This window comes from Rhinopithecus roxellana, chromosome 21 (assembly GCF_007565055.1).
Source record: "Rhinopithecus roxellana isolate Shanxi Qingling chromosome 21, ASM756505v1, whole genome shotgun sequence".
Classification (NCBI taxonomy): domain Eukaryota; kingdom Metazoa; phylum Chordata; class Mammalia; order Primates; family Cercopithecidae; genus Rhinopithecus; species Rhinopithecus roxellana.
The window spans coordinates 39,055,683-39,076,997 of NC_044569.1; the positions used below are offsets into that span (position 1 = coordinate 39,055,683).

The 21,315-nt window shown below is 58.5% G+C and overlaps 1 protein-coding gene and 1 long non-coding RNA gene across 2 annotated transcripts in view; one reads left to right on the forward strand and one right to left on the reverse strand.

Moving 5' to 3' along the window:
- The window catches only part of NFATC1 (nuclear factor of activated T cells 1), a 119,756-nt gene that overhangs the window by 54,902 nt on the left and 43,539 nt on the right, over window positions 1-21,315 (forward strand). Inside the window, 2 exon segments of the mRNA XM_030925778.1 lie at window positions 7,368-7,423; window positions 13,401-13,533. Coding sequence (XP_030781638.1) covers window positions 7,368-7,423; window positions 13,401-13,533 — 189 coding nt within the window.
- Window positions 13,427-19,524, reverse strand: LOC115895467. The gene is made up of 2 exons (XR_004055643.1): window positions 19,472-19,524; window positions 13,427-14,124 (listed from the first exon to the last, which is right to left on the reverse strand). It is a non-coding gene; the product is annotated as an uncharacterized LOC115895467 (long non-coding RNA).

A 21,315-nucleotide genomic window follows, 5' to 3' on the forward strand; every position in this document is an offset into this window, starting at 1 on the left:
CACCCGCACCCCTCCCATCCCCTCTCCCACCCGAACCCCTCCCCTCCCCTCTCACACCCACACCCCTCCCCTCCCCTCTCTCACCCGCACCCCTCCCCTCCCCTCTGCCACCCGCACCCCTCCCCTCTCCCAACCCGCACCCCTCCCCTCCCCTCTGCCACCCGCATCCCTCCCCTCCCCTCTCCCACCCGCACCCCTCCCCTCCCCTCTGCCACCCGCACCCCTCCCCTCTCCCAACCCGCACCCCTCCCCTCCCCTCTGCCACCCGCACCCCTCCCCTCTCCCACCCGCACCCCTCCCATCCCCTCTCTCACCCGCACCCTTCCCCTCCCCTCTCCCACCCGCACCCCTCCCCTCCCCTCTGCCACCCGCACCCCTCCCCTCTCCCACCCGCACCCCTCCCCTCCCCTCTCCCACCCGTACCCCTCCCCTCCCCTCTCCCACCCGCACCCCTCCCCTCTCCCACCCGCACCCCTCCCCTCCCCTCTCCCACCCGCACCCCTCCCCTCCCCTTTCCCACCTGCACCCCTCCTCTTCTGTTAAAGATCACCGTTTCTCTCTTCCGACGTGTGATGTAAGGCACTTCTCTGCACACGCGTGAACGTTGAAGTGGCTGAGGGACACACATAATGAAACATAAATGAAACGTTCGAGAAACACTTGCGTGAAACGTGAGCTCAGGCTGTCTGGAGCTTGGCTGAGATGAGACAGAAGGCGCAAGTTTCTGAGATTTGGACACGTCAAATATGAGCCAGTTCTTAATGCTGGAGCTGAACAACCTCCTTTTCTTGAGTCACATGTCTGTTCTGGTGCCGTTTTTTAAAAACATCAGTGAAGCCTGTTCTGGTGTCATCACCGTGCAGAAGCCACGCTGCAACTCCAGGGGTTAAAACCCGCTCCGTTTGCTGGCGACCACGCAGCGGGCGGGGCTCAGCAGGCAGGGCCATGCGGGTTGCGTCCGTGGTCGTTTCTGTGGCCGCCGTGACTGGCAGGCCAGCTGGGGCCTGGACTGCCAGCATCTCCAGGTCATCAGGGCCCCTCCACGTGGCCTCCCGGGGCCCCTCTGTGGAGGCAGCCTGGGGCCCCTGGGAAGCAGAGACAGGTTGTGCCAGAGCTCTGAGGCCCAGGCCTGAACCCAGTGTTGTGCCAGCCACCACACCGGGGGCCCTGCCCAGGTTCACAGGGAGACACACAGAAATGCGGGAGTCCGGGGGGCCTGAGTGGTGGTAGCCAGAGTCCCACAGCTGCCCGGGCCCCTCCCAGAGGCCCCTCCCAGAGGCCCCAGTCCAGCATATCTAGAGCCCTCCCCTGAGAAACCCCAGACAGCCAGGTTCGCCCCAAACCCCCAAACCCAACATGGTGGGACCCCAGCTCGCCCCTACCTCACGGCCGCCCCATCCTCTGGCCCTGGACGTTACCACATGGAGAAAACAGGCCTGTGGGCAGGCACTGGCCACACTGCAGGAGATGCAGGCCAGGTTTCCAGATTTCTCCACACAGCGGCAGGCGGAGGTTCTGCCTCCCACCTCACTGGAAGGGTCAGGACTCCAAATCTGGGCCAAATGTATGTTGTTATTTTTTAAATAAAGGGATCAAAGGTCCGGGCCTTTCCGAGGCTGCCCTGCCTTGGGACCATCACCAGCATGGTTCCCGGGTCTTCCACGAGCTCTGACAGGCACCTGGCCATTGTTTTCAGAGGCTCCACCCAGCAGCCACAGAGCTCAGCTGGCAGCTGGCAGGACACTTGCAAGGACACAGAGCTGTCACAGAACCACCGTGGCCTTGGCAGCTGCTGATCCTACGACAGGACACACACATTCACCACGGCGAGTGGGGGGTGCACGTCCCCAGGCAGAGGCCATGCCATGTCATCCAGGTGCAGGAAGCGCCAGGCAGGGACCCTCGTGTCTGCCCAGGGAGCCGGGTCAGAGAGGTCCCCAGGCCTGAAGCCACTCCCTCCGGGCTCACCTTCAGGTCCCTTCAAGGCTGGGGGAGGTTCACCCACCCCGGGGTGTCGCGGAAGCCTTGAGGCCCCTGCAGGCCCCGATTTCCCCCGAGGGGCATCAGTGTCCGCTGGCCACCCTGCCTGCCCCTCCCCTCCTTCAGCCACCCCTCCTCCTCGCTTTCCTGGGGTCTGGTTCTTTCTTGCAGGCGGGGAGGAGGTGAGGGCCAGGGCCCCCGTACGGCAGACCTAGTGGCACTGCCCCTTTAGGCCTTGCTGTCCCTCCTCTGTCCATCGTGGAAGGTCTCGGCCTGGGGCAGAGGAGCAGGCCGAGGAGGGAGGTGGAGTCCAGGCGGGTCTGTGGCCTGTTTTAGTTGTGCGGGATGTAGGCTGAGGGAGATGGACCCGGAGGATGGCTGCCTCCATGGCATCTCCGTGGCATGTCCTCTGACGGTGCTGGATGAGCAAGGAGTCCCCAGCTCCAGGGTCCGTGGCGTGGGCAGTCTCCCTGTACAGAGCAGCTCAGCTGTCGCCTCCTGAAGATGTTGGATGCCAGCCCCGAAGGCAGCATCGTAATGACAAAATCTTCAGAGGTGTCCGGTCCAACAGTTTAAAGGCCAAATGCAGATCTTCCAGATTTGTGTTTTCAGGGAGGAGGTGACCCTGCTGGGTGCCTGTGGGTGTGGACAGACGTCACTGTCACTGCTGGCTCCAAAAGCAGAGCTGGGGCTACTTCATCACCACACGGCATCTTTGGGAGGAGGGCAGGTGGCCGGGCTGACCCGTGGGCTTCTCTGTGTGCTCCCAGAGACCACACAGGGAAGGCAAGGAGGGCAGGACCCAGGGAAGAGACATCTGCCCGTCTCTTCTTCATGCCCTGAGGACGGCTCAGTGGCCTGAGATGGCCCAGGACCCCTCAAATTGAGTGATGACCCACAGTTCTCATCAAGCCGCATTCTGAATAGTGTTAGGGGGACTCTCAGACTCCCCCTGCCTGGGCCCCGCTGGTGTAGGGAGGCCACGCATCGTGTCAGTTCCCACTGCAGGAGGAGGGGCCCAGCTGCCCTCCCTCCTCTTCCTCCTCGGGCCTTTTGGGATCACACATGACAATATCACCCGTGATCATGTTGCCTAATTTCTTTTCTCTATCAGCTTTATCGAGATGTGAGCTATACACCGTTTAATTCACCCGAAGTGTGTAATTCAGCGGGTTTTGGTAGCTTCACAGAATTACGCAGCCACCACCAATTTCAGAACATTTTCTTGTCCCAGAAAGAAACCTTTGCCCATGAGCGGCCACCCCTGCTCTCCCTTCCCCACCCCCAGCCCCGACCACCCCAGAGCCCCCTCGCCGTGGCCTTGCCTGGTCTGGCTGCTCCCTGCTGGGGAACCCCAACCTGGCGGCCGCGGTGCCTGGCAGCTTCCATGGAGAGTGGCATCCTCCGTGTTCCCTTGTTGGCGCGGGCCAGGGCGTGGGGTCCTCGGGTCCCCTCGGTGTGGGTCGGGACGTGGATCTTTCTGTGGCTGAGGGAAGCCCACCATGTGGCTGCCACACCCATCTGCCGATGGTGCTGGGCTGTGTCCACCGTGTGGAGATGATCGTGGAAAAGCCACCATGAACCTCAGTGCGTGAGTCCCGTGTGGACGCCTGCCTGTCGCCTGAGCGCATGCCTCAGCATGAAAGGGCTGTGGGTCACAGGGTGGCTCCACGTGAGGCCCTGCAGGCCGATGTGCAGTGTGGCTGGGTGACGGTTTCCTCTCCAGAATCTCCTCTGGGAGCCAGGCTGGGACAGATTCCTGAGGGAGAGTCCCGGATGGATGACAGATGCCCTGGGGACGCTCGCTTCTGGGCGTGGGGACACTGCAGGGCACACGGCACGAGGACGCCACGGGGAGCAGGGCAGGAGGACACGGTGGGGAGCAGGGCAGGAGGACACGGTGGGGAGCAGGGCAGGAGGACACGGTGGGGAGCAGGGCAGGAGGACACGGTGGGGAGCAGGGCAGGAGGACGCCGTGGGGAGCAGGGCAGGAGGACGCCACAGGGTGCAGGACTCAAGGGCGCCATGGGACCCAGGGATGCTGCTGCTTCCACCAGTGGCCCTTGTGGCTTTCTCTGTGGAAACAGTGGCTCAGCGTCAGCGCCAGCGTGGGGGTGGCCCGGCTCCAGACGGCGGGTCCTGGCGGGTCTGGGAGGCTCCTGGGCCCGCAGGCCTGCCTGTGTGGAAACCTCAAGGGTGTGGCAGGGAAGCCTCCCGATGACTCAGACTGCAGGGAATTCCCTAATGATCTGGAATATTTTTACTCCTGCACTCAGGCAGTTTCCTACTGAGGACTCAGAGCTCTGATAAGGCTGAACACAAAGGCCCTTTCAGAACCGGCTGCCTTCCTGCCAGGGGCTGGGTTTTGAACAGCGCGGGGGCTGGCCCTGCCCGCCTGGGCCTCCACGGAGCCGGGAGCCTCCATGGCAATGCTCTCGCCAGCAGGACGCGGCCCTGCATCTACTTTCCTGAGATGCAAGGTTATTTCCATCTTTCAGCATCCTCAGTGCTTTGTTTTGTTCTGGAAGCAATTGCTAGATAGACATTTCTGGCCATGAATGTATACTGCCTTTGAAAGCCTTACTTTATGAGCCTTAAGCAGAAACAGAAAGCCTGCCCTCACCCTCACCCTGGTCGACCGTGAAACGGCCACAGACGTCGGAGACCACGGGGAGAGGCCCTGCCTCCGAGAGGGAAGGCCACGGGCGCTGGCTCAGCCAGGAAACGGCCACAGACGTCAGAGACCACGGGGAGAGGCCCTGCCTCCGAGAGGGAAGGCCACGGGCGCTGGCTCAGCCAGGAAACGGCCACAGACGTCGGAGACCACGGGGAGAGGCCCTGCCTCCGAGAGGGAAGGCCACGGGCGCTGGCTCAGCCAGGAAACGGCCACAGACGTCGGAGACCACGGGGAGAGGCCCTGCCTCCGAGAGGGAAGGCCACGGGCGCTGGCTCAGCCAGGAAACGGCCACAGACGTCGGAGACCACGGGGAGAGGCCCTGCCTCCGAGAGGGAAGGCCACGGGCACTGGCTCAGCCAGGAAACGGCCACAGACGTCGGAGACCACGGGGAGAGGCCCTGCCTCCGAGAGGGAAGGCCACGGGCGCTGGCTCAGCCAGGAAACGGCCACAGACGTCGGAGACCAGGGGGAGAGGCCCTGCCTCCGAGAGGGAAGGCCACCGAGAGGGAAGGCCACGGGCGCTGGCTCAGCCAGGGTCTTTGAAGACAGGGATGTTTGTCGGTTCCCCACACTTTCAGGGGAAGTCTAAGTATATCTACTCCCACCTGCGCAGGGATGCTGGGCGGGTACTCCCAGGTGTGTGGTGGAGGCTGCTCCGTGGCAGGTGCTGAGCTGGGCCTGGCTGGCCACGCAGACGTGGCTCCCCTTGGGGCTGCTCCGGCAAGGCTGGTTCCCCACAGGCCCACAAGGCACTGGAGGAAAAAGACGCCTCCATGCCGTCGTTCCATTTGCTTTTCATGGGCTCACTGCTGTGGGGCAGCCGCCTGAAGGAGACCGTGGGGAGACGGCTGGAGTCCCTCTCCCTTCTCGGGACATAAAGAGAGGAACAGGCTGTGTTGCCTCGGCTGCAAAAATGGCGTCTCCTTGGGGTGTCATTAAACACAGCGTCCTGGCCCTGTGCACCTCAGTGTCCCTCCTGCTCAGCACAATCAACCTCCCTCCCCTTCCTGGCGCCAAAGGCCTCCACAGCCTCAGGGAAGTTCCTGGGGAAGCTGAAGCTGTGACTCTGAGCTTCTTGGGCTGGGCGGAGAGCTAACCATAGCCTGTGGTGCCCCAGAGCTTCAGAGGAGCACAGTCTTTTGTGGGGTGCAGACAGGGCCTCACCCCAAAGATGGGCTTTGTCATAAGAAAACTCCAAAAGTCGCTTTTAAAAGATACCAAACAGCCAGAAGACTTAGTTACACACAGAGTGATTTGGATTTTTATGAAGCGGGGGTGGAGGGCTTCTGAGCCGCCTGGTGCATCTGGGCTGGGGGCTTCTGGGAATCCACCGTCACCAGCACCCGTGCCGGAGTGAAAATGCCTCTTTCTTCCCGGCTCCTTGCTGCTTCGTGAAACTCAGATGCCTTCCAGCGCAACCGAGTGTATTTTTTAGTTTCCTGCTATTTTTTTCCTAGAGGAGAGACGGATGCCAGGCTCTGTCGAGTGGGCTTATCTGGCGGGTGATTTGCATGGGGACCTCGGGCGTCCCGGGCTGGCATGGCCGGGGCTCGGCTGGGCGGCTCGGGGGTCCTGTGTGACTCACATTTCCTCTCTCCACCCTCCACGCAGGCAGCAGCCCAGCACTGTAACAGAGAAAAAGGAGATTTTCTCTGATTTTTCAGTAATTGAGGGTTTGTAACAGACACGTTTTCTTCTTTGGAGACAGAGCATAAGGATAAACTTAAGTGTGTATACCTGTAACTGTTGATTTTGGGAGCAGACTTTATTTTGGAGAAGATAAAAGAGAGGAAGAGACTGTGGGAGACTGACATCTGTTAGTTTGAGATAATTGCCGCAAACTCAGCCCATCGGAGGGGCCAGGCTGTGGTGCGGCCGCCTTTGTCCGTGTGCGCCTGGAGTCCCCACTCTGCCGGGCGTGGAGCAAAGAGAACAACGCGTCCTTTCACTGCACCTCTGGGAGCCTTTTCATTTTTTAAAAACATGCAAATGGCCACTGGGGAAAGGCTAAAAATACCTGTGTTTTGCATTTCTGTCTCCTGATGGGCAAGAAGTTGTCAGAGGAAGGCTCTTCGCATTTACCCAGTGGTTCCTTCGCACAGAGGCAGGGCCAGCGGCCAGGCCCTCTTCCACCAGAGTAGACCCCAGCACGAGCAGGCGTCGCACCCTGGTGTGGAGCCCCCGGCCCCCCTGTCGCCACTCACACCTCCTGCATCCCTGGGAGGCTGGGCCAGGGACTGCAGAGCCGGGCCCCAGGTCCACGCACAGATGCCCTGCACACGCTCTGATGATGGGGTACCTGCTCCCCCTCACACCTGCTCTCCCTGGAGAGGATGGGGGCATAGAAACCCTCCCGTGACCTGTCCTCAGGCTGTGAGGCCAGCAGATGCAGGGCCAGGACCGATTCCTGAGGATGCCCCTGCCCTGTCGTCCTTCCCACCCAGGGCTGGGGTCAGAACAAGCGCTGAGCCACGTGTCCTCAGCTTCCCCAGGCTCCCAGGGGGACTTTGGCATTGAGCTTGGGGCCCCGCCAGGGCACATGGGTCGTGAGGCGCTGCCGTCCACAAAAGCCCTGGGATGGGCCTACGTGGGTCTCCCAGGACAAGGCGCTCTCCGGGCTCAGGGCCCTGGGTCTGGATCACATGGGGGCTTCAGGGAGGGGGCTCCCCGCCACACCAAGTCACAGACGTTTCCTGCTCCTTTCTTCCAGATGGCCACCACGTCTGGGAGATGGAAGCGAAAACCGATCGTGACCTGTGCAAGCCGGTGAGTGCCTTTGGCGCAGCTGGAGCCACTGCGGGTCCCCAGGGCTTGGGAGGCTGGGGTCTGCTGGAGCCACTGTGGGTCCCCAGGGCCTCAGGAAGTGGGGTTCCTATTTGTTAAAATGAAACAAATAAAAATAATGCATAGAATAACAGAACCAGTAACAAACAGAATCGCCAAGTACTTGCCAAAGCACCATGTGCTGCACCCAACCTGTCAGGGTCAGAGCCCTGGCGGCCGGGGACGGTGCCGGGCAGGCTGAGGGCTGCCTGCCACATCCTGGCACTGAGACAGCCCAGGGAAGGTCATCTCACACGGACCCTCCCACCCTTCGCTGTCCCCTTGCTGTCACCGTCACCTGGCACGGAGCGGGCCCCGGGGAGTCGGTGCTGTGCTGAGTTCCCGGGGCGTGGCCAGCACCTGCCCAGACCCGCTGGCAGCACCGAGGGCAGGGCTCTGCGGCATCCCCATGGGGACTCATCACCCCATCCTCCGAGGCCGCCGATCGCACCAACCTCTCCTGTGATGGTGACCCAGGCACAAAAGCCTGGGCGTGGCCCCAGACTCACGACTGGCCACAGCCTGTTAGCAGGTGGTGCACGTGTATGGGGCCATGGCAGACGCATGGCCGGGTCACGCTTCTGCTGTCACCGGGCCGTTTCCAGCACCCCCAGTCACCTGCCACAGCTTCCCTGGCACCATGTGCATGTGGTGGGTGCCTGAGGTTAATGACCGCCCTCGGATTGGCTCGTCATGGAGATGACCTTTTGTCTGGATGGTTGCTGCTCCCACATCTCCCATGAGGTGCCGGCTGCTGCGTGCGTCTCTCATACTCAGGTGTTCATGTTTAAAGTGGTTTCTTGGAGGCAACGTCTTCTTGTTGGTGTCTGGGATCCTCTCTGATGCTGTCTTGTAATTGGCACATGTAGATCGTTGATGTTTCATTGTTTGTTTTTGTTTTGTGAAACAGAGTTTCGCTCTTGTTGCCCAGGCTGGAGTGCAGTGGCGTGATCTCAGCTCACTGCAACCTCCACCTCCCGGGTTCAAGCGATTCTCCTGCCTCAGCCTCCTGAGTAGCTGGGATTAGAGGCATGTGCCGCCACACCCGGCTAATTTTGTATTTTTAGTAGAGATGGGATTTCTCCATGTTGGTCAGGCAGGTCTGGAACTCCCAACCTCAGGTGATCCATCTGCCTCAGCCTCCCAAAGTGCTGTGATTACAGGCGGGAGCCACTGTGCCCGACCTGATGTTCACTTATTAACTTATTATTGATACAGTTGGATTGATCCCTACATTGGATTCTTTGAGTGTTCTATTTAGTCCTATAAAAGCAGTAGAAATCTTTAGGCCAACATAAGATACCACATGGCTCACACGGGGGTTTTGAAGATGTGAACGTGCTTCCAAGCTCAGCAGTGTGTGTCCCTGGGGGTCGGGGAAGTCTTGTGCACCCACTCAGTGTGTGCAGGTGGAAGCTGATCCCTTCAGAAACCTCAGGGAAGCGCCGATCTCGAGCAGCTGGAGGCAGGTGGACAGGACACCGGGGTCTTGAGGTCATCTCCTGTTGGTGGGAGGGTCAGTGGCCTCCATGGAGAGTGGTGCTGGCACCTTCACTCCCTGTCCCGAGAGGCAGCTCTGTCAGAAAGCCGCGTCTTCCACCCTGCGACTTCAGCGCCCTTCCCCCGAGGGCCCATCCCCTTCCCAGAACCCTTTCCACGTGGTTATCAGATGGAAAAGGTTCCTCCCTGGCCCTGGGTGAAGTGAGCTCACCTGCAGCTTCAGTGGTGCTCAGGCCTCCCCTGAAGCTCCTGGCACCCACAGGGCTCTGGTTCAATGCTGTCGCTTTTCTTGGCTTCACCTGAGAAGCCCCTCGAGGAAAGCTGGAGGCCCCAGGGCAGGCCGGCGTTCAGAGGAAGGAGTCTCAGCCTACCCCGCAGCCAGAGGGTCGGGGTGCTCAGAAGCGTCCTGGGAATGGCCGGCCACAGGCAGAAGCAGCCCGAGCTGCTGTACCAGCTTCTCCTCCCCACAGCCCATTCCCGTGTCCGTACCGGCCTCTCCTCCCTGCAGCCCATGCCTGTTCCAGTGTCCATACCGGCCTCTCCTGCCCACAGCCATTTCCTGTGCCCAGAAGGTCTGTGGCTCCCCGCTGGCCGAGGCTTTGCAGCTGCCTGGGGGGCTGGCAGCCTCTGCTCACGGGGTCGTCACCGTGCCTCCCCACCCACCAGGTGTCTGGGTCATTCCTCCCACTGGGCTGCCCTTGCTCTGCTCTGCGTCTGTGCTGGGGACACTGACCTCCTGGCTCTCCGTCCCTCTGCCTGCGGGCATCGTAGCCTGGCCCCTGGCCTTGTGCTGCCCACCCGCCCTGGCCCTGGCCCTGTCGGGGTCTCCACAGGCTTCGCCAGCTCCGCACATGCACGCGGGATGCGGGACACAGGATGTAGGACGCAGGATGCTGGAGCCGGCCTGCCCTGTCCCCCTAGGCAGGGAGAGCAGTCTGGAGGAGCCGTGAGCCTTTCCGCATTGAAAACAATCCCAGCCAAGCCGACATCCACATTCTCTGTGATTTTCTGTTTTACTTTTGACACTGGCATATTTCAAAGGAAGCTTAACAGCTGTATGTTGTAAAAGAAATTTAAGAGCACATGTGAAAAATTATGTACTTCACGTTTACTGTTTTTTTTTTCTCGCTCTGTCACCTAGATTGGAGTGCGGTGGCTCAATCTCGGCTCATTATAGCCTCTGCCTCCCAGGTTCCAGCAATTCTCGTGCCTCAGTCTCCCAAGTAGCTAGGACTACAGGTGCCAGCCACCATGCCTGGCTAATGTTTTTGTATTTTTTTCAGTAGAGACAGGGTTTCACCATGTTGTCCAGGCTGATCTTGAACTCCTGACCTCAAGTGATCCACCTGCCTCGGCCTCCTAAAGTGCTGGGATTACAGGCATGAGCCACCACACGTGGCCTCCTGTTTCATTTTTAGTCTCTTAAATGGAGTTTGCTTTAATATATATTTTTTTCTCATCCTAAAGGAACTTCATACTCATCGTGGACATTTGGACAATATAAAAAAGGAAATAAAACCTTGTGTAGTCTCACCAACTTAGACATAGCCACTGCTGGCATTGGGCATGCGTCCTGCTCCATTTGCTGCTTTGTGTAGATGTTCATGCAGACACACACACATACACACATTACATACATTATATTGTGTACATACGTGTTTCTCTGTGTATGTGTATATGTGTGTGTGTGTGTGTGTGTATATATATATATATTTTTTTTTTTTTTTTTGAGGCAGGGTCTTGCTCTGTCATCCAAGCTGGAGTACAGTGACTTGATCACAGCTCACTGCAGCCTTGATCTCCCATGCTGAAGCAATTCTCATGCCTCAGCCTCACCAGTAGCTGGGAACACAGGTGTGCCCTATCCTGCCCAGCTAATTTTTAAATTTTTGTAGAGATGGGGCCTCGCAGTGTTGCCCGGGCTGGTCCTGAACTCCTGGGCTCAAGCAATCCTCCTGCCTGGGCCTCCCGAAGTGCTGGGATGACAGGTGTGAGCCACCGTGCTGCCTGTGCGTAAACAAAATGGGATGTGCTGTGTCTACGGTTTTTGTACTTTCTATAAGTAAGTGTATGAGCCTCATCTCAACAGTGGAGTTTAAAGCAGGTTGCGTGGGTGCTGGTGCCGTTTGGAGCCTGTATTTTTTCCAGCACGGACGAGTTTCCCTCTCCCTTCCCGCTCTTCCGTGTTTCTTCTTTATCGCTTCCTTCTCTGTGTATTTAAGTGGCAGTGCTCCCACGGAGATAGTATTTTTGTCATATAATTTGTCTATTTAGAGAGATGAAGTGGGTTGGCCTGTGCCCACATCAACACAGGCCTTTCCAGTCAGGTAGGACCTAGGAAAACTGGTCCTAGGTATGCACTGTCCAGCCTGCCTCATGGGGTCCCCGCCTCTACCCCAGCCTGGCCCACAGGTTCCTGCCTCCGCCCATCCAGCCTGGCCCACGGGGTCCTCACCTCCACCCCAGCCTGTCCCATGGGGTCCCCGCCTCCACCCCAGCCTGGCCCACAGGTTCCCGACTCCGCCCATCCAGCCTGGCCCACAGGTTCCCGACTCCGCCCATCCAGCCTGGCCCACAGGTTCCCGACTCCGCCCATCCAGCCTGGCCCACGGGGTCCTCACCTCCACCGCAGCCTGTCCCATGGGGTCCCCGCCTCCACTCCTCTCGCCACTGCCTCTGAGTGCCTCCCGGCCCGTTTTTATTTCAGTCTCGGCTTCCGTGAGACGTTTCCTTCTTGTCTCTTCCCTCAGCTGCTTCTGCTCTAAAGACCCTGCTGCTGTAGCAGCTGCCCTCAGCACTGCTGAATTCAGAAAACAGCCTTGGAGGAAGCGTCTCTTTATCCCCCATACAAATGCCAAGACAGGCTCTGGGCGGCCAGAGCTTCCTGGGTCAGCCCAGGAGATGGCCAGGCCAGGTGAAGCCCAGACCCACAGTGCTCTGGGGGCAGCCCAGGCTCCGTGGGCATTGACAGAACTTGTGGTCCTTCCAGCGGCAGCTCTTCAGCTCTCCTGGAGCAGCTCTGATGAGGGGCAAAGGCAGGAAGACGCCCATGTGCCATGGCTTCTGCTTCTTCCCAATGAACTGCAGTTAATTAAACAACACAGACCGGCTGCCAGGAGAAAGTGTGGCCCCAAGGCACAGGGCCCCGGGGAGGGCACAGGCGGGCATGGCCCCTCTGCATCGGTGTCTGGGCCTCAGCTGTTTCATTATTTGTAAATGAGAGAACCTGGACCTGAAGTTATCTTCAGTTTTCTGTCTTTCACACTCACAAGATTTTATTGTTAACATGATTCAATCAATTTAGCTATTAAGCTAGGTGCTGTGCTATAATTAATTATTTTAACAAAGGAAGTAATACAATGGATTTTTCTCCTTGTTAAACTAAGTCATATGATTATAAAAATTAAACTTTATAGACGCGACTCCCACCAAGCCTCTCCCCAGATACCAAGTATCGCCCTCGGCAGGGATGCCCGCATCGCCCCAGTCATTTAGGGTCATTACAGCCCCAAGTAATGCTGGGGCCTAAGCAAGTGGTCAGGATCTCTGTATCCCAGTCCCGCACCCAGCCCCGACCTCTGCGAACAGCGCCACACCCCATGGCTTGCGTTTCGTGTGTGTACTTGAGAGAGCATGAGTTTTGTAAACGTGCTGCTGACTCTTATACAAAAAAGGTAATGGCAGCCTCCACATGCCGCCTTCTGCTGTGTGTGCCTCCATGCCCTTGGCTGTTCCCACCCCAGGGTCTGCGGGGGTCAGGGTCCACCACCTCTTCCTCAGCTGGAGTGAATTTGGGGTCTGGTTGAGGGCCTTGGCCATCATCAAATGTTACAAACACAGGCCCTCCCCGGAGACCACGTCTCCAGGATGCACCTGCTTCTCTGGGTTTCACTGCAGTCATCTGAGCAGGTGCGGGGCCACCGAGCACTTTCATCACACGGCGGCCGGCGATGGGGCCTTGGGTCGTTTTCTGAAGGTCACCAACCCTTTGGCATCGGAGTAGGCAGAGCCTTTTGCATCCCTGCCAGGCCCCTTGCCCAGGTGGCCCCGGACAGCCTCCATCCTCAGGCACCTCAGGTCCCAGTTCTGTTCACAGCTTCTCTTTCCCTCAAGTGACAAGATTTCAGTCTTAAGGTTGATCCTGTTTGCTCCACTGCTCTGAGGAAGCCTCTCGGCTCCTAGGTGTGCGAGAAGCCAAGGGCACCCCTTTCCTGTGAGTGTCCACACACAAGTGCAGGTGGCACAGAGCGTCCAGGGCTGTCGTCGGCTGCTTCTGGACGCCCAGGTGGCCAGTCAGGAGTTTACTGTCACAGCGTCCCGCACCGCCATGGAAACACAGGGTTGCTGTGTGGCCGCCGTGGCGCGGCAGCCGTCGCCTGCCTGGTGCTAATTGTGCCTCCTGTGTGCCCTTCTCCTCTAGAATTCTCTGGTGGTTGAGATCCCGCCATTTCGGAATCAGAGGATAACCAGCCCTGTTCACGTCAGTTTCTACGTCTGCAACGGGAAGAGAAAGCGAAGCCAGTACCAGCGTTTCACCTACCTTCCCGCCAACGGTAACGCCATCTTTCTAACCTTAAGCAGTGAAAATGAGCGCGTGGGGTGCTTTTTCTAAAGACGCAGAAACGACGTCGCCATAAAGCAGCATGGCGTGTTGCACGTTTAACTGTGTGATGTCCTGTTAGTGACACTGAGTCATCGATTCCCTGAGAAGGAAAGGAAAAGGGAAGCTTTTTTCGGATGCATTTTCCTTGGTCCCTGTTGGGGTTTGGTGGGGGGGTTGCATACTCAGATAGTCATGGTTATTCTGCTTCTTGCGAATGTGTAACAGCCAAGGGGAAAACGTGGCTCTTCTGCTCCAAAAAACTGAGGGGGTCCTGGTGTGCATTTGCATCCTAAAGCTGCTTCAGGTGAAAAGGCAAATAGGTACAGCTATTTTGCAGGCAACTTTAGGAATAAACTTTGCTTTTAAGCCTATAGTCCTGATGTGGTCTTTAAGGATGGTGAACGAGCTTTGTGCTGGGCGGACGTCCCCAAGACACTTCTCCAGGGGTAATTTCATCTCCTGGGACCATGGGCATGCAGGCTGGGGCACCTTCTCCTCAACCTGCCTGTCCCTTAACCGCCGTGGGAATGGCTCCTTTCCACTCAAAAAAAAAAAAAAATCAGCTTATGTTTTTAACCTTCAGGGTGTTTTCTTAAAGAAGATACCATTGAGTTTGTTTTTTCAGTCTCTGAACCAGTGGAAGAGAAAGGTGTCCCCCACGCCATCCCGGGCTTCCTTTGCGGGCACAGGCCGCCCCCCACCAGCTCGGAGAGGACAGGGTTAGCCGTCATCCTGAAGTTTCTGTATTTTGGGCAAGCCTAGCTAACATCAACAACCTTTTTGTGTCGCCTTTTTTCTAAAAACTGCAGAGATTCCTATCGTCGAGAGGGAAATGACACACTGCAAACCAATTGCAAAAGCAGCCGCGTTTTCTTAGTAAAGTCGGGGCGTTTTGGGGGCGTTTTTGAAGGTCTCCGTTTTCTCTGAATGTAAACAGCATTTGTCATAGACCAGATTCTAAGAACGCCCTCGAATCCCACGTTCACACTGAACTGTTGGGACTCCCCGTTTTGTCAGGCAAGCTCTAGAAATGCCTCCCAACAGGTGGAAAATGGGGTTTCGCTGTACAGCCACTGTACCCTGAGAGTGTCTGTGAGACAGAGCTGTGGGGGTGATGGGTAGCCCCCAGCCCAGCCCTCGCAGGGAAGAGCCTCACGTTCTGGGACCCCCCTGGGGTTTACGTGATCTGTGCCACCCACACTTAGTGAGCCCGACCCATTCTTGGAACAAAGTACAATATATCTTACAGAAGAAAATATTTCATCTTTTTCTGAAAATATAATGATTGTGTCCTAATTAAACTTCAAGCATGGTTGACCAGAAATGGAATGTTTTAAAGAAAACCTAGGCCTTACAGGAAAGGACTGCTTTCCGGAGCAGTGCGTTAATTTTTTTCTTATTTGCTCGGCACCCGGCAGTCCCCACCGTGGGTTTGAGCAGCACCGAGTTTAGCACAGATCACGCGTCTCAGAGGCAGAAGAAGGGGTGTGTGGGGAGCATGCCTGCCCTTCACAGGCGGGAGGTGGAGGCCCCTAGGGCCATGGCCACAACATGAAGCCAGTGGGGTTGAGCCACTCCTGTTACCTCCTGTCCACACCCCACATGGCAGCCGGCCGTCCTCTCCTACCAGCCGTGCTTCTGCCTCGGTCAGCCTCAGCTCCCCTCTCAGCTCCGTGCCCGGCGTGGACGTCTCTCCTGGACCCCCGCCCAGTGTCCCGGCTATACCCTCCACCCGCCATCTGCCGCAGCATGGCTCAACACAGGCCAGGTTCCCCAGGCTCGCCCTGGACACCAGCCTTCGCCCGTCCTCCCTCTCTTTGCCTCTGTCGTCTCTCCTCTCCTGGACGTAGCGCCATAGTCCCTGGGTGACCATCCCAGGCCCCCACGAGTACACTGACCAGGCCCCCAGGGGCTCCCCGGCTCCCTGTCACCCCACCTGGTCCTGAGGGCTGTGACCACAACTCGCACCAGACTGTGAGCCCCTTAGGCAGAGCCCCCAGGCTGCCGCAGGGCGAGACCCCCAGTGTTGACACTGTGCCTACCTCGAGGCCACTGTCGGTGTGGTTCTTAAATAAATAAACGAATGAATGGAAACCAGCACCCAGGTATCTGTGTTCCGTCCTGCGTCCCCGCTGCACCTCCTGCCCCTGCAACCCCGGGTGGGTCTGGGGACACCAAGGCCACTCCAGGACCTTCATCCTCCGTGCTATGCATCTGTGTCTTGGGGTCCAGCTCGGACGGCTTCTTCCACGGGGTCTGAGAGATAGTTGCCAGCTCTGCAGGACCTGGAGTGGAGGCAGAACGGGTGGGTGTGGGTGGAGGACAGCAGGTTAGCAAGCCCTGGCCGGACGCAAAGCTTCTCTTGGTTTACTTTTTCCCTTTTCTACACTGTCGTGTGGGGGGTCGTTCGCATTCTAGGTTTCCACTGTGCTGGTGAGCTTCGGGTCTGTGCGCCCGCGGGTCATGGCAGTGAGGGGCGGGACTCTTGGGGTCGTGAAATGTGCTGTTGAAATGCACAAGATGACAAAAATGAACCCACTGAAACTCCAGCTGTGGAATTCCTTTCATGTACATGTTTGTAAAATCAAGTCTCATTTTAGGTTTTCCTTCAAAATTGCCATCCCCACAGGCAGGACGGGGAGGCGGCCTGGGGGAGGTGGCGCGGGGAGGCGGCGTGGGGGTTGCTGCACAGGGGAGGCAGCGCAGGGAGGCGGCCCAGGGAGGCCATGGCCTGGCGTCTCTCCTTTCAAGTCAGAAGGTCGCAGGTCAGCCTCCGGAAATCACGCATCTGAGTGCAGAGGGCCCCGGGCTCGGGGGGCTGAGCCTTTGGTTGATGGTCTGTGATGGGCCCAGAGGGAGAGCTCCCTTCACCCTCCCTAGCAGGGCCAGGCGTTAAATGGGGAAAAGTTCCCACCAGAATGTATCAGCTCCATGAACAGAGCGGCACAGACCTTGAGGAGTCCTGCCGGCCGCCCCTCCTGACATCCCGGGGTGCTGCCCGGTGAGCAAAGTGAAAAGGTCATCTGCAATTAAAGAGGCTGGAACACACGCACCCGCAGAGAGGCTTCCTGAGCGGCGTGTCTGTCACTGTTTTTGTTTAACTGCGGCCTGAATTTAATCTCCCGGAAGGCGTGTTAGTAGGGCTGAGGGATGATCTGGTACCACGAAGGTTCGCGGTTCCGAGAGGTAATTCCAAAATGTCAGCGTCACAGGTGGAGAGAGGCGAGCCCGGAACGTGGGGACCCTGCCCAGGTCTGGTTGGAAGGCAGCGTCCGCGTGGCCTGGAGCTTACGTGAGGGGTGCACTTATGCCCCCAGCTAGGAGCAGGCAGCGTGGGGCCACGGGCACTTTGGAGAAAGAAAACCAAGTTACAAACTCCAAAATTACCTGCCAGAGTCAGTATTTTTTAAACAAGAAAATAAAACATGACAAATCACTGGGTCTTGTCAGATCTTTTTGTCTGAAGTCGTTTTAGTCGGTTACCTGGAAACGCTTCCAGGGCCCCAGGGCTGGGGACACGGATCTTTTCCCCCATCAGTGCCAAGGAGAAGCTGCTCCCGGCTGCAGGTCCCCGTGGGAACACACAGCCAGCCCTGCCTCTGTGGGGGCCCCTTTGGTGGCCAGAGCCCCCTTCCTCAGGGGACACGCGGTCCAGCTGAGGGTCATCCGGTGACAGGGAGTGGCTGCTGTGATGATCCAGGCACAGAAACAAGCTTTGACCACAGAACGCGATGTCCGGGGTGCGAGGGCGTCGGGACGCATCTGCCTCGGGATCTGGGGGTCTCTCACGGGGGGTGGGCATGGGCCCCAAGACCAGACAGGAGCCCGCTGGAGACTCGAACGTCACAAAGAAGGGTAGATGTGCTTCCCGCCCTCGTTACTCACCAGCCCCTCTGCTGGCCCTGCAATGATGACCTAGGCCTGAGAATCTCTTTCTGCCTCAAGCGGTAGAAAGGGGAATAGATTCCATTACTTCCCTGTTTGCAATGGATTATTAAATCTAGCAATAACTGTGGCATCGGTGAGGTGTTGGTACAAAGGGAGCCGGGGTCCTGTGGCCTTGGGTCCACCCCAGTGAAGGTCACTGGAGGGAGCTGCTCAGGGTGTGAGCCATGGGGTGGGGGTGGCTGTGAAACTGAGGTCCCCGTGCAGAGAGCGCACTACCCAGGGTCAACAGCTGGGGGCTTGTCTCCGCTGGCACTTCCCAGGCCACAGAACCGGCCCCTCTAGGAAGCCTCCTCCAGAAAGCGTGGCCCAGGCCCTCAGTAAGCTCAGCTGGGGCTGCGTGAGCTGAGGGGCTCAGAGCACCCTGCAAGGGATCCTCCTGGTTGCAGACAAGCAGCCCTGGGCCACCGCCCGACCTCCACGCCCTCCTGCTCAGCCCAGCAGCCTCGCCTTCTCAGGGGTTTCCCATTCTGCCTTTTCCCTGGACTTTCCGGCTCACTTTGTCCATGTCCACTGCATGTAAAGCTTGATCATGAGCAGTGAGGTTTGTGAGGACTCTGCAGATGCTCAGAGCCCCCAGATCACCCTTTCGTTGCCACTGGCCAACAGCACAGCCTGGGCGAGCCTCGAACACCTGTGGCCACTTCCTCTCCCCTCCCCTCACTTGTAGGTACCCTGGGGCTGGGCCTGAGCTCGCCTCACTGCAAAGTGAACCTGCCCATTTCAGACACCCAGGCATGGCTCCCATGTTCCCTCATCTGATCCTGCCATCATGGCACCTGCCTCCCAGCTCCTGACAACGTCAGGTCAGCCCTGGCCTTGCGGCGCTCTGGGTTTCAGCCATGAGAGACTTTCCATGTGTCGGCTGTGGGCGCCTTGATGCACCAGGGCCTGGTCACAGGTTCTTAAAGCAGAGATTCTGCTGGCACCCCTTGTGCGCCCTCCAATGGCCTAAAACGCAGACGACCCACACTCCATGCCCTGTCCTGCACAGGAACCAGGGTGGCCTCCCCTTTCTGCAGCTTGTGGGGGTCAAGGCGGGCCCCCCACACTGATGTTTCAGCCCAGCTCTGCCCCAGCTTAGAAGTCCTACCTGATTTCAAACAGAGCAGATGATGCTGACATTTCCAGCCTGCGGTGTGGCCTGCGCCACGCTCCAGGTGGCCACGGGGCGAGGAGTCTGGGAGCCCAGCTGCTGAGTGTGTCTGTGGCGGGAGCTGAGCTGGCCCCACCTGTGAGCAGTGGCCTGCGGGCTCCTCATCCCTGTTCTACTGAAAGCCCCACAACCACCCGAGGGAGGGAGGCAGCGCTTATTAAATTTCAGTTTTGTCAGTTGCCTCACTCTTCAGACAGCGAGTGAGGGAGGGGTGTTCTGATGCTCACTGTTGATGCTATAAACCTGAGGGCAGGGAATTCTGTCACATGCTGTGGGGTGCCGGCCCCACCAGGCCTCCCAGGAGACCTCCCCAAATGTCCAAAGAAGGGCTCCAATTAAAAGGGGGGCCGGAGATGTGCTCGCCAAAACCCCCACCAGCAAGACGCCAGGCATCCTAGCCACCTGACACTCAGGCCGTGCGTGTCCTGTTTTAAAATGGGAGGGATTTGGGGTGGAAGATGGCTCCTTCAGAAATCAGAGATGAGGGGAATAAATTAGGGAACTAGCGTCGGGATCCAGACTGGTGTGGAAGAGTCCACAGGACTCAGCATCCGATGGGCGCGCCTGGGGCTGCGCAAGTCTGGCTCCAGAAGGAGGATGGGGCTGGGAGCCTGAGACAGGATGAGAGGGCGGGAAGGGGCTTGTTTAGAAATCTAAGGGCCATGTGCCACCAAAAACAAACCAGGAGGTGTGAGTCAGTGGGGAGGCTGGGCGCCAGGAAGCCTGCGCTCCGGGACATGCGTGGGGCAAGAGGAGCACCCTGAGCTTGGCGACGTTGGCCGCGCACCTGGGAGGGGCCCGCCTGTCCACGCGGAGCCGCTCCCGGACGGCATCGGCCATGCTGCTGCCCCACCGTGGCTCCGTGGCTCCGTGGCTCCGTGGCTCCAGCCGGAATGGGAAAGCCTGGCCCTGCAGAACACGGAGGGCCACCCAGGTGAGGACTGGCGAGAGCCGACCAGTGTGTGTTTCGGCTTACGTGGTCTGTGGGAGCGTCCTCTGTCATCAGCCTAATTGGGCAGCAGATCCTGCCTCACCGTGCCCTGGAGCAGCATGGGGCGCCCCACGGCCCAAGGCCCCCTCGCGCTTCCCCTCGCTGCTACCGTGTCGTCCTGGCTCCGTTGCTGCCACCCGAGACCCCCGTCAAGTCCCTGAGCCCTGCGCCTGTTTTCACACTTCTGTGTGTGTAGGAAGCCCCCCACCGATGTTGCTTGGGGTCGACGTGATAAACCTGAGGGAAAGGGAATTCTCTCAGCCCCACCACACACAGGATGGGTGTGAAGGCAAAGTGAGATCATGAACAAAAGCACTTGGGCCCGTCCTGGGCTCCTCGCCAGGGTTAGCCACGGTTGTCAGCTGCCACGGAGCTGCGGTTTCAGCTTGGAGGTCTGTGGTGTGCGTGGTTGGAAACAACTCACGTGGCTGTGGCTGCGGAAGAGTGTGCCTTCCTGGAAACCTTGGGACATGCTTCAGCAGGAACGCCAGTGAAGAGTCGGGGAGAGAGCATGAATTCCCAAAGGCAGATGGAGTTCAGAAGGACCCTTCTCTGTCTCCCGTCAGGCGGTGCCTGGTTGGTGCAGATTCACCCCCTGGTGGGCCGTGGGTCCCTCACCTGCTCTGGAAACTGATCTTGGCTCTGAACATGAAGAAATGATGCCCTCTCAGCCTCGAGGGAAGGGCGAGAGGACAGCTCCATCCGCTGTTTTCTTTCATTGTTTGAGAAAAGTCATGCCCTGAAGGTGTCATTCCTGGTTGTTTATGTTGATGGCAAAACTTGGACTTTATTGTCGTACAGCAAACAGAAGACAATCTGATCTTTGTTTTCCAGGGGTTTAGACTTTGAACAAAACCCCTTTTGTCCAGTACTGTAGCGCGTACCTCGCAGAGTAATTCAAGCTAAACACTTGAGGTTGCGTAAAAATGTGGGCCTGGGGGAGAAGGGAACTGTCTTGGGATTGTTCCTTGCTGTGCATGGCACCTGCAGCGTGCAGGCAGCTCGGTGTTGGATCTCCCTGCCCCCAACGCCACCTGGGGACCAGATGTTACTATGGACGCAGGAAGGGGGTCCGGGGCACCGTCTCAGCCTTCGGGGCTTCCATAGTGAGCACCACCGGCCAGGCGCCTTGTAAACAACAGACATTCATTTCTCATAGCTCTGGGGGCTGGAAGTCTGAGGTCGGGGCTGGTACGGTCAGGTTCTGGTGAGAACCTTTCCAGGTTGCAGACAGCCAAAATCCTGCCATATCCTCACGTGGCAGGACAGGCAATTTGTCTCTTCCTCTTCGTGGGATGACAGTCCCATTGGATCAGGGCCCCGCCCTGACGATATTGTTTAACCCCCAGTTACCTCCTGCAAACCCTATTCTCAAATAGAGTCACACGGTCGGGGGTTAAGGCTTCAACATGAGGTTGAGGGGACATGATTCCGTCCATAGCACTGACCCCACTTGTCTAAAGCCAAAGGGCTGGGCCTGCCTCTTGCCCCCCTGCCTGCCCATCCCCAGGTCCTGGTCTTGTCCCCAGGCCCCCCCCCGCCGCGCCCACCCCCAGGTGCTCCCTGTGCTGCAGACAGAGTTCCCGAGGAGCCAGGAGCTGCCGGTCACCAACCGCACAGGAAGCCGACGGGTGGGGCAG